This window comes from Caretta caretta, chromosome 3, assembly GCF_965140235.1.
Source record: "Caretta caretta isolate rCarCar2 chromosome 3, rCarCar1.hap1, whole genome shotgun sequence".
Taxonomy (NCBI): Eukaryota; Metazoa; Chordata; order Testudines; family Cheloniidae; genus Caretta; species Caretta caretta.
The window spans coordinates 156,227,651-156,254,479 of NC_134208.1; the positions used below are offsets into that span (position 1 = coordinate 156,227,651).

The 26,829-nt window shown below is 41.7% G+C and overlaps 1 protein-coding gene across 2 annotated transcripts in view; it reads right to left on the reverse strand.

The window, feature by feature from the left end:
- The window catches only part of ALK (ALK receptor tyrosine kinase), a 547,569-nt gene that overhangs the window by 132,793 nt on the left and 387,947 nt on the right, over nucleotides 1-26,829 (reverse strand). For both annotated transcript variants that reach the window (XM_075127046.1, XM_075127045.1), the window contains exon 6: nucleotides 2,544-2,675. In XM_075127046.1, coding sequence (XP_074983147.1) covers nucleotides 2,544-2,675 — 132 coding nt within the window. The remainder of the gene's footprint in view (nucleotides 1-2,543; nucleotides 2,676-26,829) is intronic.

Below are 26,829 nucleotides of genomic sequence, written 5' to 3' on the forward strand. Positions count from 1 at the left end.
GGTCGGAATAACAGTCGGTACAGCTCTACTTCCCATACTACAATGCTCCTAACAGTACAGACAGGATTTCATGCACAGCAGATACAAGACATAAAACACATACATAGATGATCCATTTATTGGGCTGGGTAAGTAATGTAACATCCTGCTAGAAATGAAGTGAAATATAGTCAATGGTAAAAAGAATTCTAGTAGGCACCATTTATTGTTTTTAATTAAATATTAAAATACAATAAAAATCCCATTACATTTTTTTTAAAGCTACACTTGAAGGTTTTTAGACAAAAGGGGGATTTTTTGAGATCTGTGAGAAATTTTTAGGTGCATTTTAATTTTAATGCAGTGTTTCAGAGAAGGGACTGGATGGCTCAGGAGACTGGTAATGTGAAACACAGCTTTATTTAGGTTGCCAGTTCAAATCTGCTTGAGGTCAGCAGTGATGCTACATACAATGTTATCATGAAGACCTGTTTGCTGTGAACCAGTGGGTATGTGAACAGTGCAGCTGGGCGTGAGCCTCCCAACCCGGGAAGACAGACTCAAGCTAGCATGCTAAAAATTGTGTGGATGTTGCAGTTTGGATGGCAGCTCAGGCTCTCAAGCCCACCTGACCCCCTAGGTCAGAGCTCGGGTGGCTAGCCCAGGTCTCCGCTGGATCTATAATATCTATACACTGCTATTTTTAGGGCCCTAGCCTGAACTGAACTAGTGCAAGGCTGGTACGCTCACTAACAAATTCCACCTCACATGGTAAAAACTCTAGTGGTCATGTCAAAAGTTAACCATTTAAAAGCTGTTTGGTAGCCTATAAGAGCTATGTTGGTGATCCTAGTTCAGATGCCAGTTATCCATTGCATAAAACTTATGATACCATTGATTTGACTGGCACACTTGCTAGCAGTAAAGAGGGTGGAATTCTCCATGGTCTCCCATGTTACTCCTAGGCTAGATATACAGTAGGATCACTTTGCCAGTGTAGGAATACCAGTATACTATACCGGCAAAGCATGCCAAGTGTGGACAGAGTTTATATGGGCAAAGTTTCACTTTTGCCAGCATAACTTAGTCTAGTTCTCCAGAAGAGAAGTGAGCTATACTGGCAAACGTGCAGTTTCATCACTATATCTGCAACTACACTAGAGACTTCGACCAACACAGCTATATTGGTCAGGGATCACACCTCATCACACCCTGACTGACCTAGTTATGCCAGCAAAAGTCTGTAGTTCAACCTGGCCCTAGAGCTGGTCCCACCAAGTCAGGATTGAGGTACACAGAGGGCAGCACAGGAGAAGCTTCCCCAGGTTGCTGTCCTTGATGTACCTGTTTTGTGGAGAAACAGAAGAATTCAGTCTCCACGACTGTCAATCCAGCACCTTTCATTAGCACTGAATTCACTTTAAAAGGTTGAGAAGAGTCAGTGTGAAGTAGATACAATGCATGAGGTCACATATTTATCTAGGACTTGTCTTACTACAGTAACAACTAAAAAAAAGACCATGTATGGCAAAGCCCATTATATAGATGTCTCTGGAACAGTACAACCATTGATGAAATATGCAGGAGTGCAGAAATTGTCATCAAAGGCTATGACTATACTGTGAGCTAAGGGTGTGATTCCCCATCTCACATACACATTCTTGCACTGGCTCTCATTGAGCTAGCACAAGTATAAATAGCAGCACAGACACAGCAGCCTAGGTAGGAGCAAGGGAGGCATGGCTAAGCTGTGCCAAGTACATAACCGCTGGTTTTCAAGTTGGTTTCTACTTGGCATGGCTCAGCTATGCCTCTGCTGCCTCTACCCGTGCTACCGTGACTACACTGCTATTTCTATTGTGTTCGCTCGAGGAGCGCCACTGCGAGTATGTGGACAGGAGCAGGGGAATCCCACCCTTAGGTTGTAGCATAGACATAGCCTTAGACTACAGACTGCCCAGGAATGGGGAGGAAGGATTGACTAGTGGTCAAAGCATAGGACTAGGAGTCAGGAAAGGTAGGTTCTTTCCCAGACTCACTCTGTGACCTCAGACAGGTCACTTCCTCAGTTATAAAGTGGGGTTAATATGCACTTTTCACGCCTGTATAGCTATTTCCCACCCCCAGTTTTGTGATAGACTTTGAGATCCTTGGATGGCAGGTGCTATCAGAGAGCAGCTTTATGATTCTGTGGGCAACTGGTATAAAAACCAGAATTACCCTGTATTTCTAATCAGGATTTTGGGACTGCCAAAGTAGTGAGAGTGCCTGAGGAATCCATCTCAGCTTTTACATGAGACCTTGTGCATGCCAGTGAAGAGACACTTGCCCAAATAAATTTGTTAGTCTCTAAGGTGCCACAAGTACTCCTTGTTGTTTTTACTTTGAATGCGGATAGTCAATTCTAGGTAGACATCTAGATGTGTCCTACAAGACTGTTGTTTCTCTGCCTATTAGCCGTCATGTGTTCATTCAAAGCTCCTGTGATTTGGGAAGCAACATCTAGCTCCCATTTTCCAGAATGGAGGTGAAAGGATGTAAACTGGGGGTCAGAATTTACTCACTGCACATATCTCCCTCGTCCTCTCCCTCTGCGCAGTCTCTGATGAAATCACATGCCTGTCCCAGTTTGATTACTGTTCCATTCCAGCAGTTGAAGGAACCCTGTAGGGCCATTTTGGAGCCAGAAGGAGATCCTAGAGAGAAGTAAAATTAGTCAATTAAGATTGCTGCACCCTCTTTTCCAGAGTACCCTCTTTTCCATATCCCTACTGCAGTGTCTGCTGGGATCCCAACCACATGGCCACAGAATCATGAAAGTTAGAGATGCAGAAGACTTAATGGATTACCCACTCCACCCCTCTGCAAATACAAAAACGTTCCCAGCAGTGCATATCATCATGACAGAGGATTAGCAGTTCTGCCCTTTCTTACCTTCTCAGTCTTGGTCACCATAGTGTGTTCATTATGTTAGAGCAGCTTCTCTTTTCTCCTTATGCCCAACAGTCCATGTTAAGTACTAAGTCCGTGTTAAGTTAAGATAGGTACAGTTCTCAAGGCATTTTCAGTGTTTTTATGTGGGGGGGCAGAGCTGATACTTTAGAAAAACGGTTGAATTCCTACTGTCTGTGTTGCTGTACTTCTGAAGAACGTGGTATGTCAAACAATACATGTCATGGATTTTTAATTGTGTGAAAATTTCCTGCTAGCCTGACAGCCCTGAAGATTGAGGTGCTTTCTCTGAAGCTCAGGAACAGCAAAGGGTTGTAAACAGTGCGAGCTTCTTCTACACCATCCTGCCAGTATGCCTAACCTATGACATGGAGGCATCATACTTCTAGGAGTTAGAAGATAATTTAGCATCTGTTGTCCTGATCAATCCTTGCCTCTCTCTTCCCTCCCCCCGACAGCAGAGAGTACCAACAAGGAGGCCAGCTGTGATGTGAACCACCATTTACTGGGATGTGAAAATCATCAGCTCATTTCATATAAGCTAAACAGTGTTTAGACAGTAATGGCTTTTAGTTAGTGCTGAGCTAAGCTGCAAGATTTTATAGCCTAATGATAATTCTCCTTCAGACATCTAGACAATGTATGTTCTGATGTAGGCAACTTGGCCACCACAAGGTAGAACTGATAGTAATGGTGGAACTGGAGTTGCGTATTAACGTACATTCCTTGTTTAAGACTTTAGTTACCGTATACCCTACATCCTAGTCAGCAAGCATGTCAAATTATTCTAAAGAAACATATATCAATCTTCTAGCCTGCTTTAAGTACCCTTACTTTACTGTATCAGTTATAACACCTTGCAAGCAGAAGGGCTCAAAGAGAAGGCCAGACTGTGGGTCAAATTTTGCTCTCATTTATACTAGTGAGTACCTCCAAAATATTACTAGTAAATCCAGAACTACACCTGCAGTTACATTCTATTAACTTCCATGGAGATAATCCTGATTTACACAGGTGGGTGAGAGCAGAACTTGGCCTGCTGTCTATTGGATTCACTTCACTCATTGCTGCAAAGCAGGAACATAGCATGGATGGGCCTGGGGCAACGGACTGGGAGTCAGAAGACCAGGGTGCCATTCCTGTATCTGTTGCTAATTTGCTTTGTGACTTTAAGAAAGTCATTTCCCATCTCTGTGCTTCAGTTTCACCATCTGTAAAATGAGGGTATACTGACCTCCTTTGTAAAGTGCTTTGAGATCTAGAGATGAAATCAGAAAGGCTAAGGCACAAAATGAGTTACAGCTAGCAAGGGACATAACAGGCAAGAAGAGGAGGTTTGTTAAATACATTAGGACGAAGAAAAAGATGAAGGAAACTGTAGGTTCTCTACTCAGAGGGGAAGGAGAGCTAATAAGTGATGACAAATAAAAAAGGCTGATGTGGCCAATGCCTATTGTGCTTCCGTCCTCACTAAAAAGATGAATGGTGACCAGAAACTCAACACAATTAATATTAACAACAAGGGCAAATGAACGTAAGCAAAAATAGGGAAGAATAGACTAAAGAATATTTAGATAAGTTACACATATTTAAGTCAGTATGGCCTGGTGACATGCAGCCTTGGGTACTTACGAAACTAGCTGAAGCAATCTCAGAACTGCTAGCAATTATCTGTGAGAACTCATGGAGCATGGGAGAGGTTGCAGAGTACTGGGAAAGAGCAAACATATCACCTATCTTTAAAAAGGGGAATGAAGAGGGCTAGGGAATTATAGACCAGTCAGCCTAACTTTGATATGTGGAAAAATACTGGATTAAATTATTAAACACTGAATGTGTAAGAATGTAGAGGATAATAGGGTTATAAGGAATAGCCAGCACAGATGTGTCAAGAATAAATCATGTCAAACCAACTTAATTTCCTTACTGGCCTAGTGGATTGGGAAGCAGTAGATGTGATATCTTGATTTAAGTAAAGCTTTTGACACAGTCCCACATGACATTCTCATGAGTCACCTAGGGAAATATATTGTAGATGGAATTACTATAAAATGGTTGCACAACTGGTTGAAAAACTATATTCAAAGAGTAGTTATCAGTGCAATGGCTTGCTGTCAAACTGGTAGGGCATACCTAGTGGGATCTTGAATAGGACAATCCTGGGTCTAATGCAATTCACTATTTTCATTAATGGCTTGGATAATGGAGTGGAGAGTATGCTTATAAAATTTGCAGATGACACCAAGCTGGGGGTTGGGGGTTTGCAAGCACTGTGGAGGACAGGATCAGAATTCAAAACAACTTTGACAAATTAGGGAATTGGTCAGAAATCAACAAGATGAAAGTCAATAAAAACAAGTGCAAAATACTTTACTTAGGAAAGAAAAATCAAATGCAAAACTACAAAATAGGAACAAACAGGCTAGGTGGTAGTACTGCTGAAAAGGACCTGGGGGTTATAGTGGATCACAAACTGACTGCGTGTCAACAATGTGATGCAGTTGCAAAAATGGCTAATATCATTCTGGCATGTTTTAACAGAAGTGCCATACGTAAGACACAGGAGGTAACTGTCCCATGCTACTTGGCAATGTTGAGGCCTCAGTTGGAATACTGTGTCCAATTCTGGGCACAGCGTTTCAGGAAATAAGTGGATAAACTGGGAAGAGCCCAGAGGAGAGCAAAAAATGTTAGGACAGATTTTCTAAATATCTTATGAGCAAAAATTCAGAAATGCTGGGCATGTTTAATTTTCAGAAAAAAAGATTGAGAAGTGACCTGATAATAGCCTTCAAATATGTTAAGAACTGTTATAAAGAGGACCGTGATCAATTGTTCTCCATTTCCACTGAAAGGAGAACAAGTAGTAATGGGCTTAATCTGCACCAAGGGAGATTTAGGTTAGATATTAGGGAAAACTTTCTAACCATAAGGATAGTTAAGTTCTGGAACAGGTTTCCAAGGGAGGCTGTGGAATCTCCATCCTTGGAGGCTTTTAAGAACAGGCTGGACAAATACCTGTCAGGGATAGTTGAGACCACTTGGTCCTGCTTCAGTGCAGGGGGCTGGACTTGATGACATCTCCAGGTCCCTTCCAGCCCTTCATTACTATGAAATAAGGTATATAAGAACAAAGTAGTATTATTCTGTATTGTAATGAAGCAGCTGTATGTACTGCTATGCTGTAAAACAACAGCTTTCAGAGGACTGAATAACTTCTTCTGCAACTACAAGGGGAATGGATGTTGGCAGGACATTTATTTACCAAAGTGAAAATCTGGCCAGGACACCAAGATCAATACCTCAACTGTTGCAAACATGCAGTGAGTTCTTTAATGGACTAGAAGTGACCATAACCTATTGTGCCCCTATTAGTTCAAGCTCAGAGGGGAAAAACAACCTACTGAGTTAGTTCTTGTAGCACTTGCATTTGGTTGTTGGTTTTTTGTTTTTGTTTTTTTGGTGCGGGGTTGGGAATTTCTACCCAAGAACTGTCTAACCTTAAGCTTCTTGGCATTTGAGAGCTGGCTACCTCATCTGGGTGATCTGGCTAAAAACACAGTATGCTTATCATGGCTGTTTAACAAGTCAATTTATTGCTCATTATTATACAGTATACCACACACACCACCTTGTCCTCCTGTGGCCCTTTTAAAAGAAGCTTCAGATACCATTTCTGTGCATCTTTTTTGGAATCTAAATCTGAAGCCCAGATCTCCTACCTCCTAAAGAAATACAAGTCTGCAGTTTGTGCTCTCTATGAGTGAAACGTGCAACCCATTTGCCAACTTCAAATACTAGTAGCTCAAAACATACTGGTGCTTCTTTCTGTAAAGGGATACACCTAGACACTTGTATCATACATTTTTTACAAGGACCTCAAAGAGCTTTAAAAAAATGGTTACCTACTATTATTTACATTTTACAGATGGGGACATTGAGGCATATAGAATTGAAGTAACTTCACCGAGTTAGTTCAATACAATGAATCAACAGCAGAGTCAAAAAGAGAACTCAGGTCTCTTCATCTATCTAACCAAGAGTAAGGACTACTGCTGCTTTAATGTCTTTACCACCCTGGGGTCATCCATCAAGTCAGCTCTCTTATTAGCTATCTTCTGACTGCAACACCCAGTCTGAATATAAAGTCTGAAGCACTACAAACACAATCCTATGTAAAAGGAATGATCACAAGATGAAATGCCTGCAAGCTGTATGGAAACTATTTTAATATACCATAATAGAGGCTCAAACTAAATGTGCACCCAAAATTTAAAAAAAAAAAGAGTAAGAGGAACCAAAAAAATGCCACCATGGCTATAATAGCAAATTAAAAGAGGTGGTTAAAGGCAAAAAGCAACGTGGAAAAACTGGAAGTCAAATCCCACTGAGGAAAAGAGAAAGGAGTATAAACTCTGGCAAGTCAAGCATAAAAGTATAATTAGGCAGGCCAAAAAAGACTTTGAAGAAGAATTAACAACAGACAAAAACTAACAAATTTTTTTAAGTACATCAGAACCAGGAAGCCTGTCTAATGATCAGCAGGGTCACTGGATGATTGAGGTGCTAACGGAGCACTCAAGGAAGATAAGGCCATTGTGGAGAAGCTAAATGAATTCTTTGCATTGGTCTTCCCTGAAGAAGATGTCAGGGAGATTCCTGTACATTAGTCATTCTTTTTGGATGACACCTTCTGAGGAACTGTCCTAGACTGAGGTGTCAGTAGATGTGGTTTTGGAACAAATTGATAAATTAAACAGTAATCACCAGGACCAGATGGTATTCACCCAAGAGTTCTGAAGGAACTCAAATATGAAATTGCAGAACTACTAACTGTGGTATGTAACCTATTGCTTAAATCAGCATCTGTAGCAGATGACTGGTGGATAGCTAATGTAACATCGATTTTTTTTTTTTTTAAAAAAGGCTCTAGGCAATTTTTTTTTTAAAAGGCAATTGCAGGCCAGTAAGCCTAACTTCAGTACTAGGCAAGTTGGTTGAAACGATAGAAAAGAACAGAATTATCCTACACATAAATGAACATGATATATTGGGGAAGAGTTAACATGGCTTTTATAAAGGGAAATCATGCCTCACCAATCTATTAGAATTTTTTGAGGGTGTAAATAAACATGTGGACAATGGTGATCCAGTGGATATAGTGTACTTAGATTTTCAGAAAGCCTTTGACAAGATCCCTCATGAAAGTCTCCTAAGCAAAGCAAAGCAAGAGGGAAGGTCCTCTTATGGATTAGTAACTGGTTAAAAGATAGGAAATGAAGTGTAGGAATAAATGGTCAGTTTTCAGAAAGGAGAGAAGTAAATAATGGTGTTCCCAAGGGGTCTGTCCTGGGAATAATGCAGTTCAACATATTCGTAAATGATCTGGAAAAGGTGGCAAAGTTTACAGATTACCCAAAATTATTCAAGATAGTTATGTCCAAAGCTGACTGTGAAGAGTTACAAAGGGATCTCACAAAACTGAGTGATGAGACAAGAAAATGGCAGATGAAATTCAATGTTGATAAATGCAAAGTAATGCACACTGGAAAAAATAATCCCAACTATACAGGTAAAATGACGGGATCTAAATTAGCTATTACCACTCAAGAAAGATCTCATTGTGGATATTTCTCTGAAAACATCCACTCAATGTGCAGCCGTGTCAAAATAGCGAACGGTATGTTAGCATCCATTAAGAAATGGAAAGATAAGACATAAAATATCATAATGCCACATATAAATCCATGGAAGGCCCACACCTCGAATACTGCATGCAGTTCTGGTTGTCCTATCTCAAAAGATATTTTAGAATTGGAAAAAAGTACAGAAAAGGGCAACAAAACTGATTAGGGGTATAGAATCACTTCCATGCGAGGAGAGATTAAAAAGACTGACTTTTCAGCTTAGAAAAGACATGACTAAGGGGTGATATGATAGAGGTTTATAAAATCATGAATGGTGTGGACAAAGTGAATAGGGAAGTATTATTTACCCCTTCACATAACACAAGAGCCAGGGTCACCCAATGAAATTAATAGACAGCAGGTTTATTAACAAACGAAAATAAGTACTTCTTCACACAACACAGTTAGCCTCTGGAACTTGTTGCCAGGGGATGTTGTGAAGACCAAAAGTGAAAGTGGGTTCCAAAAAGAATTAGATAAATTCATGGAGGATAGGTCCATCAATGGCTATTAACCAACATGGTCAGGGACGCAACCCCATGCTCTGGGTGTCGCTAAACCTCTGACTGCCAGAAACTCAGACTGGATGATAGAAGATGAATCATTCAGTAATTGCCCTGTTCTGTTCGTTCCCTCTGAAGCATCTGTCACTGGCCACTGTCAAAAGACAGAATACTGGTTTAAATGCACCACTGGTCTGACCCAGCATAGCCATTCTTGGGTTTAATGAGAAGGGATAGAATAAGCTGTTATATGTTAAAGTGGAACAGATCTCTGCTTGTACTGCACTGTCAGTCTTAGGTACGGAGAAAGGGGCAGCATATGTAATTCAATGTACAAGCATGTGATGTGGAAGGCTATGAATTTGAGAAGCTTCTATAAAACAAGGACTGTTCAAATGTTTGTGACTCCCTTACACTCCCAAGGAAAAGGCCTTATACTGTGTTGAAGCATCAATTAATTTCCTACCAATGTTATCGGCAGTTGTGCTATGTAGCCAACAATTACAGCTCAGTCACCAACAGTTCTTACATCTGACAGATGTTGCTATCTTCTGTGACATGGACTGGTGGGTCTCAGTCTAGTTCCTGGTGGACAAGTGCCCATCTGATTTACCGTCTCACTCTTGCAGTTGCTCTGCACATCAGGGTTGGGGCAGTGGTTACAGGAAGCTCACACTGCTGCTTTCTGTGCCTCTCCTATTCTGTGGATAAAGAGACTTCAGTCTCCAGGGCTCTCAATCCTGAACGAGGACTATATTCCTGTATAATGTCTCTAAACAAAAGCTAACTGTTGTAATGATTATATTGTTTCTGATTTTGACTTGACAAGGATTTGTAAACTTGTTAAAACTTCCTAAATAAATCACTAAAAAAAAAAACCCAGCAGTGAAGATGTGGTAGCACAGGCTTTAGCATGGGCTGTACACACCCACCCAGAATCCTATCAGACAGACATTGCTTGCCTGTGCCAGGGTCTATGCCCATGCATCTTCACTGGTATTTTTAGCTGTGCTAGGCGGATTAAAGCTAACATGGGTATGCCTACCCGAGCTGCAATCTCACCTCTGATTGCAATATAGACACACTCTAAAAATGGCTGGACCTGGGCCATTTGCTTTTTGCTTCAGCTCTGCCTTCTTTACCCCTGCTCCTCCTGTCTCTGCACAACCTATCCTGCCTTCGAAAAGAGCTGTGTGGAAAGTAAGCCCTGATCCTGCCTGGGGAAAGTCCTATTCTAGTTAAACTACAGTATTTAACAATTACGTAAACTGGAGCTGTACCCCCAAAAATGAAAAACCAGCTTGAAGCAGCCATGTATGAGTTTAGCAGGCTCGAACATCTCACCACAATTGTTACAGTGAGAGGTCACCTCGAAAGAGCCTACTCTCCAGAAGCACTATGATGGGCAGTTGCTTCCAGAGCATAGGAGGGCTGGCTGCTTTCCCAAGAGGTTAACTCTCTCCTGCTACGTGGATTCCAGCCCCAGAGCATGGAATTTACTAGGCTCCTATCACAATGCAATGGCATTAACAATGAATGGGGTTAGGAATAGAGTGATGCACATAACTGGCTTTTTTGGTTCGCTGGCTGGTCAAAAAATTAAAATGATCAGGGAAAAAAGTTAGTTTCAGGTCAACCCCAAACAAAAGTTTTTCAGTGTTTCAATTGAATCCAAACGTTTTTTAAAAAGTAGTTTGGTGTTGAACAAAATGTTTTGTTTGACCCTGTAAATGGACATGCCTATTTTGGAGAACCTCTCTGGCCAGTTATGGCTCTACTGAAACTTACCTCAGTTTCCCCTTCTATAAGGATCACAATGATGTTACTTTAACAGCCCAGTCAAGGAGAAGCCAAAGTCTAATTAACTTAATTGCATCTCCATTTAATAAACCACTCTGAAAAGAGCACTTGAACTGTGGGTTAAGCTCTTACCTTGGAGCCCAGACAAAACTTAAATGTCCCAAAACCACAGTCTCTGAGTCTGGACAGATCAATCCTCAGGAGCTGGGGCCAGGATTCTCCCTTGCCAGTTGTGCAGCTTCTTCCCAGCCCACCCTGCTTGTCTTTACTGGCTTTCAGCTTCCTCTACCAGTGGCTCATTCAGCTGTAAGGTCCCAGGCTTCTCTGCTGCCTGGAGAGCTTTGCAGTCCCTCTCCCTCTCCTTACAGCTTCCTGTGTTGGGTTTTTGTTTTTGTTTTTTTTTTGGTAATAGGGAATCAGCCCTCTTTAGCCAGCTAATTAAGTCCCACACCACCCTCTCAGGTGTGGTGGGCAGGGCTAATGGATTGGGGCAGGGCTGGCCAGCTGCAGCCCTCAGGCCCATAAGGGGCAGGCCACCCCTTTACAGACCTAAAATGAAACATTTCATTTCATTTCATTTTAAAAAACTTTTTACTCTATTTTTTAAGGAAATTGCAGAAATTTCAAAATGAATCATCATTCCAAATAGAAAAAACAAAAAGCTGTTTTTCAAAAATGTTGAAACTAAATTATTCAAAGATTTTTTTCTGATTAAAACCATTTGGTGAATTTGACACATTCTAAATGTTTTGGTTGACCTGAATCTGGATTTTTGGTGGAAAAAGTTTTGCCCAGCTCTAATTAGATTACCAAATATTGCAGCTAAACCCAGAGCCAGGCCTTTTGCAGGTTCTCCCTCTCTTTGAGTGGTTTTAAGATATCAGAAGCCGTCCACGGAGGGGTGAACTGGAGTCTCTCATTTCTTGGCAGAGTCCCTTGTTGGAGTCCCCTTTGATCTCTTTGACAGCTAAGTGGCCATAAGTTATGCAGCATGATAAGCCTGACTTTGCATACTGTAACTCTTCTGGGGAGCTAGCCTCTTGGATTCTGCCTTGGATCAAGGCTGGATGTTTTTCGGAAGATACACTTTAGTTCAACCACAGCTTGTGGGCCTGAAGCAATAATCAATTCAAGGAAGTCCTATGGCCTGTGTTATGCAGGGGGTCAAACTGGATGTTCACAATGGTCCCTTCTGGTCTTAAAATGTCTGAATCTATGAAAGTGGATAGATTTATAGAAGAATGCACCTGCTCTCCAGCGTCTCTGCTTCCTACTTACAACCAGAGACCCTCCCTCCCCTGTAATACCATGCATCATGGACCTGCCTTTCAAGAATGTCACATCCAAAGCAGGCCATTGTTGCAAATTCCCTATTACAATTCCTACCCACTTTTATATAACAAACATAAAATCAGAGACTGAACCCAAAGCCCCTTGGCAGAATGAGCCATTGTTTGCCTGACTCATCCACGCTTGCTAAACAACAAAGCTACATCATGTTCCTGGATACTACAGGGAGTTGAGAGTCGCTGGTGATTCAATTAGATGTGCGCTTGATACTTCTATTTATATTGCCTGCCAAAACTAAAAATTAATGAAGCATGTAGAAAAACAACCCCTACTTCTTGTCAAGCTCATTTTATGGTGCAAATAAATTCAGAAGGGGAAAACAAACAAATGCCAAACCTTTTTAATAAAGGGTCCCAGCTCCTAAACAGGGTGCTCTGTGTTATTGACAGCTCATAGTTTTTGATTGCCTTACAGCAATTCCGGCTTGCAGCACGCAAGCTATGCACTGCACTTGTATGTCTGTCAGAATCAAGACATTCCTACAGACCAGAACTGTACATACAGGAACAAGACAAGTGGGTGGAACTGGACAGCCCTGCGGGTCTATCAGCAAGGACTCCATTTCTACAGTGCATCTTCCTTTTTGCAACATGCTATCCCCTGCAGAATCTACAGTTTGGAAGTTCCTACAGACACAGCTTAGAGCCTTTCCCATGTCTGAATCGAACCCCATCAGATTTCACAGGCTACACTGGCAAGTTTCTGCACCACAAGTTATACCACTTTTATTAAAATGCTGGAATTAAACCGCTGTTGTGTGTCCACACTGTGCTCCTTGTGACGCTGGAGCGCATCCACATTAGCAGCTCTTGCAACGGCAAAGACAGCAGTGCATTGTGGTAGCTATCCATCCCACTGTGCAGCTGGCTGCCGGGTGCTTTGGGAAAGGGTTTGCAATGCCTCCTGGGGCAGGCACAGCATCACATGATGCAGGTTTCTCAATCCCAGTGTTCCATGGGCATCCTACTACATTACCAGCTGCTTTTCAACTGAAGGTGTGTGTGTGTGTGTGTGAGAGAGAGTATGGAGCCAGGGAGAGAGAGAGTGTGTTTTGGGGGACAGAGAGCGTGTTCGCATGCTGTCTTGTAAGTTCAGACAGAGACAGGAAGCAACCAGTCCTGAGGCAGGGGGAGGGGAAAACTCTGACAACACACACACATGTCTCTATGTTCAACAGCACGAGCATTCCACATTCATGGTTTGCTTTGTGTCCCGGAGCAGATCAGCACAGCACGCAAAGGCTGACAGAAACTGTACTTCGAAAGCAGAGGGGCACATGTTTCCAGGGCAGCTGAGATCAAAACAATGAGCAGAGCAGCCACTTGAGGCATTATGGGACAGCTCCAGAGGCCAAAGGCAGCGCAGAAAGCAATCAAGTGTCTACACTGGCAGTAGAGTGCTGGAGCCTCGGCGCAAATAGCCTTATGACTCTCATCGAGGTGGATTTTTTTGCAGCACTGCACCTGAGGAGTTTCTGCGCACAAAGGGGCTTGGCAGTGTGTACAAGTCTGCAGTTTGAGCACAAAAAGCTGCTTTACTGCGCAGAAACTTGCTAGCGTAGACAAGCCCCAAGTGTTGGACTAGGTCAGTATGGAGATCTCTAGGGGAAAACCAAGGTGTTGCAGGAAGTGACTTTGGTGACTCAGTAGGTGGTTCTTCCTGTCAAGTAAATATTAAATCAATGTCCCAGGATGGTGTTATAGAGCATTGTGTTGCTATCTAACTAACACGTAAGATGAAACACCAGGCCCTCAGCACTTGCAGCAGCATTAATATTATCTGTTCACATGAGATTTGAATTAGCTCAGATTTGCATTATGTGCAGATACCTGGGCTTGTAGCATAGGTCACAGAACAGAAATAGCATGATCACAGCGGGGTGAGTTATTAGACTCAGTTCAGTGGCACTGCATGAATTATTCCCTTCTGCTATTTGCATATTCAGTGTCTACACGCACAAGGGATGATTGGACGAAGGAGGAGAAGATTTAGGTACCTAGAAAAATATGTACCGAAAAGCATCCCTCCCAAAATTATACCTTAAATGATCTTTTTGTTTGTTTTTTTAAATGGAGGCATTTTTATTTATGTTAAGGGGGGTTAACTAACTTTTAATTAAAATGTCTATTTGATATTAAAAAAGACATTAATTTGGCTTTTCATTTTCCAGCCCCAGTCGCTTCATCCCAGGAGAGCCTTCGAGACAAGGATTGCTGAGTCTTGTGCAGACCCCGACTAACATACAAAAGATGACTGGGGGAAGAAAAATGAATGATATCAAATAGGCATCAAAGTAAAATTTGTGGGAGACATCCTTTATATTATACAGCAATGTTTATGTAGCTGTTGGTATCCATAAATTCTACTAGTCATTAAGCTGTACCAGAGCCGGCTTGGTGCCTTATAAATTATTATTTAATCAGCAACATTAAAAAAATGGCACATTTCAAGGAAAGGAGAAAACAAACAATGGCTTGGGGGCCCTGCACAGACTTAGAACCTCACAGGTCCTGCTTCCAATCACTCCCTAATTTGGTAAATATTGGAATCCACTGCCAGGCTCTGGACATGAATGACATGATTTGAACTCATCCCTGATCATACAAATTTGACCTAATCTCTGTGAAGCTGGGCAAGTGAGAATTTCCTTGCCATCTTGGTCATGGGAGTAAAAAGGGAGATGCTGAAATGTATCCAGACATTTATGAAGATGCCCTGAAGTTTATATATCTACCATGGTGCTGCTGCAGGATAAATCCAAGGGCAGCAGAGTCATATAACATGTGGATGTAACACCAACAGAAACTCTTGAACCATCAGTTCCCATTGCTGCCAATCTCTTTTTGGACCAGCACATCCATATGCAGTAGGGAAAGGATTAAATGCAGAAGAGTCTGGATGAGTGCACAGAGTAATAACTATCAGCCAATGGGACCTGCAGATATTCAGTCCTTCTGAAAAGCAGGCCCTTACTTCTCTGCAAACATGAGTAAAGTGTGCAAGAACCCAAAGTGAAGGAACACACTGCTGAACTTTTATGGATGACCAAGTGCTTGTGTAACGCCGACAAACCCCGGTCGTCGTCAGGCAGGATTGAACCTGGGGCCTCTGGAGCTTAGTGCATGAGCCTCTACTGCATGAGCTAAAAGCCAACTAAAAGCAGACTCATTAATTGCTCTCTCTTTAAGTGGTCTCAGTGCCACTAGATGGGACAGAATACCACACCCAGAAGGTGTGTGGGTTACATACTTCCCCTAGCTGAGGGAGCACGTCCCAAGCTTCAGAGACTTCCCAGTTGAAATCCCAGATGAGCTCCCACTTGTAACGCCAACAGATTCTGGTTGTCGGCAGGCAGGATCGAACCAGGGACCTCTAGAGCTTACTGCAGGAGCCTCTACCGCATGAGCTAAAAGCCAGCCACTTGTCTTTTGGCTCATGCACTAAACTCCAGAGGTCCCTGGTTCAATCCCGCCCACTGACGCCCAGGGTCTGTCGGCGTTACACTTGCTAAGATACTCCTCAGCGGGAGCCCCATACTATCCATTTAAGGCAGTGGGAACATAACCATTGGTTTCAGTGGAAGCAGGAATGGGCCCAGCACTTGTTACTGCTTCCATTCTAAGAGGCAGGAGCACAGTTCTGTATCAACCAATTCCATTGTGCATTAATGTGTCCCGGGTAAAAGTTTTAAATTTTATTTGTATGTGTAAGTGGCTTCTGAAACTACCTACATGTGAAGCTTTCCTTGATTAGCTTTCCCCACACTCTTCCCAAATAAAAAGAGAGATTTGTATGATATTTAATTAACGTGTCTTCAAAAATATTTTAACAGGCTAGCTCTGCTCTCTAATTTACTTCTCCTCAGCTAAGACATGCCACTTAAAAAGATTTCTGGATTTTGAAGCCCCTACTCTGGTAAGTAAAACTGAAGCCCTCCTCGATTCTCCTTGTGTCTTAGGAGAATTCATCACTGGCTTTTCAATTTCATTTGCTTCTTTCTTTGGCAGTTCAGAGATCTCTGAATCAGAGGTGTTTAAAAACAGAGCATATAGGGATTTAATGTTGGCATTAGACATGGAGAGAGTGTACTGTCTAGTGCTTTGATTAAATATGGTGTCAGGACTCTTTTCTCTTATCCAGTTCTGCCACAGACTCACTGTGGGGATGTCTACAATGCAGCTGGGTGGTATGATTCCCAGCATGGGTAGACATTCATGCATGATTCTGCTTGAGCTATCACCTAAAAATAGCAGTTTGGCCATGATAACCGTGGCTCGAGCTAGCCATCTGAGCACATACCTAGGGGTTGAGCAGAACTGTACTCTGGCAGCCAGTCACCCGTGCTGCTGCAGCCAACACAGCTAAGTTTAGTACACTAGCTCAAGCAGAGCTAGCCTGTGTACCTGTACCTGAACTGGGTACTCTCAACTACTGTGTAGAAATACCTTGGGTGACCTTGGACCTGTCACTTTATCACTCTGGGCCTCCAATTCTCAACCTCTAAAAATTAAAGATAATTAGTAAAGTCTGGTGGCTGGAGACAGCACATTTGCAATGGCAGGCTCCAAACGCTGGGAAGCCCTAACTGAAGAGATCAGGAGGAGCCCTACTTAAACTATGGTCAAGGCAGAATACAAGACACACCTTGGTACAAACACCCAATGACAAGAGAGAAGAATGACCTGGCAATGTCTCAAAGAAAAGAAAAGGAAAGTGAGGAAAGTAATAGAGAGTGTAGAGGAAAGAATGGATTAGGGAAATAATTATAACACCCCGCCCCACACACACACACACTAAGCAATGTCATCAAATCAAATGGCAGAAAGTGGGATGGGAAAAGGGAAGGACGGGGGCAGGAGCTGTGATGAGAGGTATAGGAACAGGCCAGGGAATACATAGGTACAAGAGTCTATAACCACTAAAGAACACAACTCTCCAGAACTTGGAATTGAACCCATCATTGCTGAGTCTCAGCCTTCCTTTGCTGTATAGTAATTATCTGTGAAGACCACTGTTAGAGAGTGCGTCTCCCTCATCCTCTAGTGGAAGGTCCACACAGAAGATAACTTCCTACTGCTACCAGTTGTTAAATTAGCTAAAGAAATAGAGGACTGTGCTGTGGATATGAAACTCCTAACCCCGCTGATGATCTATGATTCAATTTTTGTTCATGCAATTTTTAAGTTTTTAAAAAGACGAGGAAATTATACCCCAACCCCTCCCACACCATACAAACAAAACGCCCCACCCAAAACCAGGTTAAAAGATCATTAAATTTGCAAAGTCAAGCACTCAGAAGTTAGGAAATGCCAGAATTAAGGATGCCTGTGCAATCTTAAGTTGGCCCCTTTGAGCATATGTATTGTGACAGAGTTTTAAATTACACATTTTTTTCCCCACAGGACCCCTGCCTCATTCAGTGAACAGGCTGGACCTACTCTTGGGGTAGAACAAGGCTGTGCAGTAAAGGAGACTGTTGTCTGTAGGACTCCTGCTTTTTTTGTTGCAGAGTTGGAAGGTGTATAGTTAATGAGGCAGGGAACTGCAGGAAGAGAAAGGGCAATTTCATGGTGAAGGCAATTGATTGATACCCTGAAGAACTGGATTCTATCCCCTTCCTCTGCCAAAGAGTTCCTGTGTGCTACTGGGCAAGTCACCTAAGCCAAACTCTTCCCAGGTGATTACTAATTCTGTGTTCTTCATTTTCTGGGTGCCCAACTGGAGACCCCGGGGCTGATTTGCAGAAGTGCTGAGCACTCACAGCTGCAACTGAGATCAATGAGGGCTGGGCTTTGAACATATAAAGTGCTATACAAATGCTTTCAAAAAATCAGGCTTTCGGTCTCTAGAACTGGGCATACAAAATCTGACGATTTGGCATGAATTTGTGAGTCTCAGTTCAGAGTAAAATGGGGAAAGCAATACCATATCAACTCAGAGGGGTGTTGTGAAAAATCAATTCATTAATGTTTGTAAAGAATGAAGTAAGAAACTACAATGAGAGCACCATTAAAGTTCTTTAGATGAAGTTTTTCTGGATGTAATAACACGTAGCTTTCTTAAAATTATAATTAAATAAGGAACTATAACATATAAGTACCTATACTTTACACTTTTCCCTTTTTCAATTAGGAAATTTGGCTGACAGGCTAAATTTATCTTCATTGTTCTTGAGAAAACAAATAATTGAATCTAAAACCACTTCAGAGCATACTTTCCTTTTAATCTTGCACAAAAACTAAGTGGTTTTATTATTTTTCTTAGGGCTCCCCATAAAATACTTCATTTTCTTCTGTCATTTGCTTACTAATCACTGAACTCAAACACCACATTGGAGAATTAATAGTAATCAGCAGCAAACAACAGCAACTGCAACAGAGAGTTCTGCAAAGAAAGCAATGTCCCCCTCTAGCATGTATAACCATTTACTCACTGGCACCTACACAGTTTACAGCTGTGGAGAAATGAATGCTGCTCACACCCACACTCCTGGTGAAATATGGTGTGTGTAGATCTTTTAGAAGAAAGTGAAAGAACCCCATAACAAACAGTTTGGAATTATGGAATTCTAATTATGGAACAGGAAAAGAACGGAAATTATGGAAAAGAACAAACTGGAGTCTTGAATATGACCCACCTGGAACTGTGAACTTTGGTGTTCAGGTTCAAATGCCCAGATCACCTTCCTACAGGTTGTTTCTCATTTCAGAGGGAAACAGTTGTCTGATTCCCTCTTCTCTGTAGGACCACTGGAACCCAATTAGCTAACACTAAACACCTTGAATGCCACCAGGCAACTCAGTACTAACCAAAACAAATCACAGAGCTCCATATTATATAACAAAGGAATATCCTAAAAAAAGTTGGTAAAGCATACTTTTCCCCCTTTACTTTTCCAAAATAGAAACTCCAAAAGATTGGTCCAACTTTCATTAACACCCCTGCCATCCTCTCAGACCTCTCCAGTTCTCCAATCTATTTTACACAGCTGTTAATTTAGCATGGGGTTAGCTCTAATTGAAGTGGTTAATAATCACTGGAAGATAAATGCTGCTTGCAGTGTGGGGCTGATGCTTACAGAAGCATGAAGTGGCCAACTAAGATCTCCAGATTTATTTATAGAAAGCAGTGACAGGCTTGAACACTGGTTTTGTCTCAATGTCAACCAAAGATATGGAATTGCACACAAAATAAAATAGAGCCATGAAGAAAGAAAGCATGAAGCGAACGCTTCAGAAAAGAATAATACAGGCTAACCTACAACTGGAACTAGTAAGGAGCTGAATGAACAGTCTGACTGCAGTTGCCTTTGACTCCAAGAGACCTTGTTCAAGTCCTGCTCAGATCATTAATGAAAGTGAGTTTTGTCGATCTTATCCTGGTTGACTGGGGCATCATAATGCAAACAGCAACAACACTAAAAGCTATGTAAGTGCTAAGTAGAAGTATCATCCATGGGTCTCAAAGCATTGTAGAAAGATATTCTAATTTTACAGTTGGGGAAATGGAGGCATGAATTGGTTAAATAACTTACTTCAGACAACACACCAAGACAGTGGTTTAACAGTTGCCAGGTCCCTTGACTCCTATTCCAGTGATCCATGCACTGGATCGCAGCTGTCCCGGAAATAAAATAAATTCATAGATAGCAAAGGTCAGCTAAGATTGCTTGTCTCTCACAGTCCTACCCCTGTATTATTCCCTCTATTAATGTCTTTCCCACCTTTTTCTGAACCTTGTAATAATGGCTCCTCAGCCACCTCCCTCAATCATGTTCTTAGTGGTTTCCCATATTGGGACTGAGGTGCATTTTAAGACATGATGTAACAAAGTCTACAGACACAGAGAAGCATCTCCATAACTAGCTACATTGAACACAAGCATCTTCATAGATAGAACTCAGCATCTTTTGCTCATAAAATGCAACCTTCTTCTAGCATAATTAAAAGCACCAGCTCTCCATTAGCTCTCAATAGTACTGCATTAAGGTATGCCCTTTGTGCAGATCAGCCCCTAGGGAGCAACGTAATCACAGAAGCTAAAGCATATGCAATTCCATGCAACAGACAGGAGTGGTGTATTTACACAGCATGCAAGGGATTGGCCCTGGAATGGAATACCAGAGGGTGTTACTGGTAAGGACTGATGTGCACCATATAAAACTGTGGAAAGGAAGTTTCCTTCCTCTATGTCTGTATAAACCACCTTCATGGACCCAATTTCCACCTCTCTCTAAAATGGAGTGACAACAGTTAGAGACTCAGGCATGAGTGAAATGAAATCACATATGACCATTTGCTATTAGGGAAGAGGAATGTCTTTGGTCACAGATGGTAGGTTTGCGGCTGGAAGGATGTCTGTCTGTTCTTGCAGGCTGTTCAGCTTTCAGCTCCGTTAATGAAAAAGGAAATCATTGTAGCACATGCCCCTGCTTCTCTGCACTGGAGAATATTGATGCTGTGGGTGGATGCTATCGCTCACTAGTTACACTACCTGTGCCTCTACAATCCAAAGCCAACCCATGGTGGGAGCAGCTCTTCATTCTTCTGTGTCATGCTGTGCAGCTGGGGCTTGCTTTGCCCGAACGAAATTCCAGAGGCAAAACCACTGATGGGTTGGTGACCTCAGACATCAAACAAAGTCAAGAAGAAGGGCCCTTTCCTGCACATATGCTCTACATTAAACCTCGAACACCCCTGAAGGACACAGATCTGGAATGTTTACAGAAAAAAACAAAGTTATTGGCTAACAAAGTGGCAATCAGGTCTGTGTAGTTTTATGCTGAGGTTTGGAGAAAAGACTAAAGGAGCTAATTAGGTCTAGTTTGGCTAAGAGACAGCATTAAGTGACATGAGATGAAGCCTGCAAATATTTGAAGGATCATCAAAGAGGGAGAGGGATCTACCTACCTATATTTATAAAGTACCTATCGCCAAGAGTATCTGGGAGAACTAGGATGAAGCTAAGAGAGAGAGCATTTAGGCTGAGTTTCAAAAAGTACTCCCTGATACAGACCTCTATTAGGCTGTGCAATGGATTCCCAAAGCTGTGGTGGAAACCTCATTGCTTAGAACATTGAGAACTAGACTGGGGAAAGTCAGGGAAGAAAACACTGTAAGGAACATCCCTGCCTTGGGCAGGAAGTGGACCAGATATGATCTCATAGGTCTTTTCAATGTATTTATTCAGTTCAAGACCAAGTCAGGGCTAGGGTTCATTGGCACAAAGATCTCATGAGTTGTTTGGGATTCCAGCCCTGAATAATAGAAATCTTGTGAGATCAGCCATCTTGGGGAACACAGGTCTTTCCTGGTTTAAAATCTGATCCCTAAATGACATCCCTTCTTAAACTGCCCATGTTCCCTCCTCTGGCGTAGTTCACTTATGCTGTGTCCAACAGCAGCAAATACCTGTTATATATTCTATAAAGACAGTAGTTAAAATACCTGACTTCTAGCTCTCCTGTGGTGTTAATTTAATAGGATGGAGATGCAGTTCACTAGCTATAATGAAGGTCTAAAGATAAGTATTCACACACCTGCAATATCTCAAAGACTTGGAACTTTATCTATAATTCATAGAGATTTTACATTCAGAAAGTTCAGTGAAATATTGGCAAGAAAATTAACTGCCCTGAATTTTGTACTTAACCAAAGAAATGACACTGGCCTCATCATCCCACTTTGTGAGATTACTTTATGAGCAGCAGCAGGATTCTTATGAAGGTGGAGTTGTATTAAAAGCCCTCAGCTGTGTGTCAACTAAACCCTCCCACTCCAACCCCAGTGTAATTACTGTTCCTTTTTCGTGAGCAATATAGTTTAAACATCCGGTCACTGCGGTGTCCCAAAGAAGATAGAAGTGCCTCCTCCTAGCATCTAGTAGGGACAAAATCAGTGAGCCACAGTCCCAAAGCATTAACACATCACAAAGCCCACTGAGCTCAGTGCCAGCAAGTTCTTAATGGGTAATGGTCATTACATTCACTAAAGAGACAAGCTTCCAATGGACCTGTACAAAACCAGCAAATTTAGAGCTTGCAAAAAGCACCGGACTTACAGTCCTGCTGACCAAATCCCTGTCTACAAGGCAACTACAGTACAGGCAGCAGCAGTGCAAGCTTTCTCTGCACTGAACTCCTCGACTCTGCTTTTAATGAATGCAAAAGCACAGATGCAATGCCCATGCCCATTCAGTCCAGTTTTAGTGCCAGTTTTGACAGCAGTTTCTGTAAACTACTCTTAGAAACTGGATTGAAATGTATAAACTTATTTCATGAAGGCCACTCAACAGCCTGCAGATAAGTCATGGCTTTCAGTCACCACCCGTTTTACAGTCGGTGAGATGCATGCTGGAAATGGGGAAGTGAAAGACTTAGCATCCCACTTCCAGTCCCTTAAGCAATCCATTTTCGTTCTTTGGTAAAACTAAAGCATTAAATATGAAAAGAAGAGAGACAGTGAAAGGGAGTCAACTGCAGCAAGTCTCCATCGCTTCTCTTAAGCACTTCACCAAATTAGCCACCATATATTTCTCAGCTTGTAATAGGTCTGGTTCTTGAATTGTCACCAAGAGGCATAACTACCGGTTAGGGCATCTGAGAGTCAGAAGTCCTAAGTTCAGTCACTTACTTGCTTTGTGACCTTGAGTAAATCAGTTTGCCTCTCTCTGTGCCTCCATTTCTTTGTCTGTAAAAGGGAGATGATATCACCTCACGGGGGGGGGATGGGGGGGGAAGGGCGGGGGTGTTGTTGTGAGGTTTCATTATTGTTTGTAACACAGAGAGACACTCAGATGAAAGGTGTTCTTCTAAAGACTGCAAATGCAAACAATCAGTGCTCAGTATGACATTGTCACCTGAATCCTTGCCACATGCTTACACAGCATCTGTTTGATTAAGTCTCTGGGTCCTTCTTGTTATTGCGTCTTTTGTTTGTAAGAAACACCCTTCCTCCCAAAATCACTCCCACACACACTGACTCAAACACTGCACCAAAAATGCAATTGGTGTACGTGTCAGCCACCAGCATGACTATGATGTCATTCTCCAAATTACACAAATGTCTCAAAAGTGTAAATATTCACAAACCACTAGTTCAACCGATGGCACCCCCAGGCTTCCATGGCAGAGCAAAACACTGATTATTATTTGTACAGTGCTATGTAAGTGCTGAGTTATTGCTTTCTCAGCAAGCAATGGTATGGAAATTAGAGTTAATGTCAAGTTTACATTAAAAATTACATTGACAATTATTTGACAGATTAAATTGATTTACATGCATTTTGTAAACTGATTTGGTGCTCACTGATTAATGCAATAAATTAGAGGCTTACAAATCCCATGTGTGATTATATAAATCACTGCCATCAGCAATGTATACTGTGTCAAACTTCTTGTTTGTGCATCAAAGAGACAATGACTTGTACAACATCAAAACTGGAATCAAACATCAGAGCCTTTCTATGGAATAATGGACAGAGCCCTTGATATGTGATCAGAATTATCCCTAGACTTTGTCATTGGAGCACATGGTGATATGACAATTGCTGAGTTCTGCTCAAATTTTCAGTGAAAATTGCTTTTCATAACAGGAAAATGTAGTGCTGTGGGACCACCAAGGTCAAATCTGGAAACAAGCTTCTCCCAAGATTGTGTGTTTGTATCCAGATATTTGCTTTGGGATTATCTCTAGAAAAAAGTTATTTCATCTAGAAAGTTCATGTAACAAAAGTGTCCCTCTCTGTGATCACTTTGATGCACAGTACAATACAGGTCAGCTCGCAAAAGCAAGAAGGAACACTGCAGATGTAGGCTAAAAGCTTTTATAAATCATCAGCACAAACACTAGGAGAACTAAGAGGGACATATTTCCCCAGCCTTTTGCCATCCTTTGGATGTCTCCCTCAGTGCAGCTGCAGATCTCATGTATTTTCACACTTGTTCCCTGCAATGTACATGGCTATATCTGTTATAAACACAAGAGCTGTACAAAAGTTGCATGACAAAGCTGAAATTATGCAATGCTCGCCCTGTTCAGAGGTCATATTACAAATTCCGCCAGGCGTCATCCAAAGATCTGATAATGTTCATTTACCTTTCAGGAGAACCTGGTCGGATTTAGTTTTCACACTGGAACTCACAGTTTTGAAACTCCAAACCAGGTGCAAACCTCTGGTTTCACCCATAAACATGGTTATTGGTTTAATTCAAACCCAGAACTCAAAAAAGAACCTCAAAGGGTCTAAATACACATGAATTGAGTTTGATACAAATCCCTGAGAACCAAAACTACTGAGTTTTGCTTGCCTCTGGTAAGCAGCACACAGTATCAGCGATGGCCTAAAGCATACACTAGGTGGCAGTATAGTAAACCATAACAATTTGGCAAAATCTTCTCCCACCTGTAACAGACAATCTGCTGCCACCCACCTTCTGTACTTGGTTACAATTTCTCCTTTTCCTGAAATCAATGGCAAACAACAGGCAGTGAAGGACAGGAGGCTAAATGAAGGCAGGAATGTGATCATCCATCATTAATGCACGCTTCTAGCATGTTTATCTCTTGTTAACACACCACCCATGCAGAAACAGCGATCATCATGGTTTACAAATTAAGGGCCAGATCTAAAGCTCATTGAAGTCAATGGAAAGACTCCCACTGACTTCAGTAAGCACTGGATCAGGCCTTAAGTGAGGAGGGATCAGATGGCGACAGTCCTTTTGCTTAACATTCTAAATATCTTTGTGAGTAAAACTTAGCATTGTAGGGTACAAATTAGTAACAGGTGACCCTCAAAAAGGGTCCAGAGGTTTCATCGTAATGTCTGAATGCTCTTCAAACTGTGACTAGATACCCTGCAATGTAAGGTTTCCCCCTTGGAGATTTCTATAGCTCAGGACTTCTGCTTCCTCATGAAAAAAAAACAAAACAAAACTAATTTTAAACAAATTAACAGATCTTATTTTTTTGCATTAAAAAAGGTCCACAAGGTTTTGCTTGGATTTGACTTTGGGCCCAAAATCTGGGTTGGCTCTTTTATGTAAATTGGTTCACATTTCCTAGTCACGAGTTAATTACACTGAAATCTAAGTATAATTAGGCTTTAAGAAGGAGAAGCATTTAGTTGTTGGCCCCACCTATGTTACAACTATAACTTTGTCAGGGAAACTGATTACAGTACAGGTGCCCCATGGTCTGTTACAGCACAGTTAAAAGTTGTATTCTCGATGGGACATAATGTGTTTCTGTAAGCTGGTTACAAACTGGGCAGCTCAAGACCTTAGTCAGGTTATAAGGTCACAATTTGCTTTAGTTAGCACTACAAATTTTAACCAGATTGTAACTGAATCCCTGACTTGGTTATAGCTGTAGCACAGATGGTTCCATTATATATTTATATGGGGAAATGTGCAGCAATCTTTACAGAGTTGGAGCATAGCAGCAAGCTAGCATTTGTGCTCTGTTTCTTAAACTATCACTTTTACATGTCTGATTCCATATTAATTACTTCTCCAAAGTAACTAGCACAGCAGTGGTTCAAGGTCTCCCCCAACCCCTTACTTGAGATGGGCATAGATCAGACCCGAAACCCCCCCTCCCCCATTCCCTCAGGCTTTGGGAATATTTGTAAGCAGAGCCAACTCTGGACCTGAACTATGTATCTTGAGTCTCCCTCTAAAATGGGCAGAACTGGAATATCTAACCCAAATGCCCTTAAGCTTTGGGGAAATTCTGATAGTGAATCAGAACTTCACAACTGAGGCCCATCTCTGATTAAAGCTAGAGATAAGAAAAGAGCCCAGTTGTATGAAGCAAAGGGTGGCAGCTTTTCTGCAGAGAAGTATTTAAAATTATTAAAGTGTGACTGAGCCTATAAATAAACTTGTGACAATTTTATATTTAGATAAACAATGTCCTGCTTTAACTACTACTAATAAAGATGCCACATCAACTGCCACAATGTAGTATAATATAATTTCCCTGTCTGACTCTTAATGGCATATTATAACTAAAATGTCCTGCCAGTTGAAATTTAGGCTAGAACTAAATGATCTTAAACAACTGGATTTGAAATGACTAACTCCTGAATGTAATCAGATATCCACGCAGAAGGAGCACCAATTAATGTCCTCAGCAAAGGCTGCGTATAATAATATAGGTCTTAACATCACTTAGAGACAATGTTATTAAAGGCTGTATTAGGGGATGAAGTTACAGTCCCCACTTAAACAAAAATGACAGGGTCATTCACAGGGGTATAAAAATAAGCACGATAATGGGAGTGAGTGAACTGCACCTCCCGGTAATGGAGTAATTGGAAAGTGATACAGCTCTTCTCAATGTTCTTTGAAAAGGAGCAAGGGATTGGATATCCAAAGTGTAATTCAATTTATGTAGATTTTTCAAAAAGACTGACAAAGGCTCCCATAAGGGAATATAGTTAACAGAAACCAAAGCTTTTTAGGAGCTTAGTGCTTTTAGGGCTTTCGAGAGGCAGCATAAGCTATGAGACTCGGTGTCAGACATGCCTGAGTCCCTTGGTGGCCTTGGGCAAGT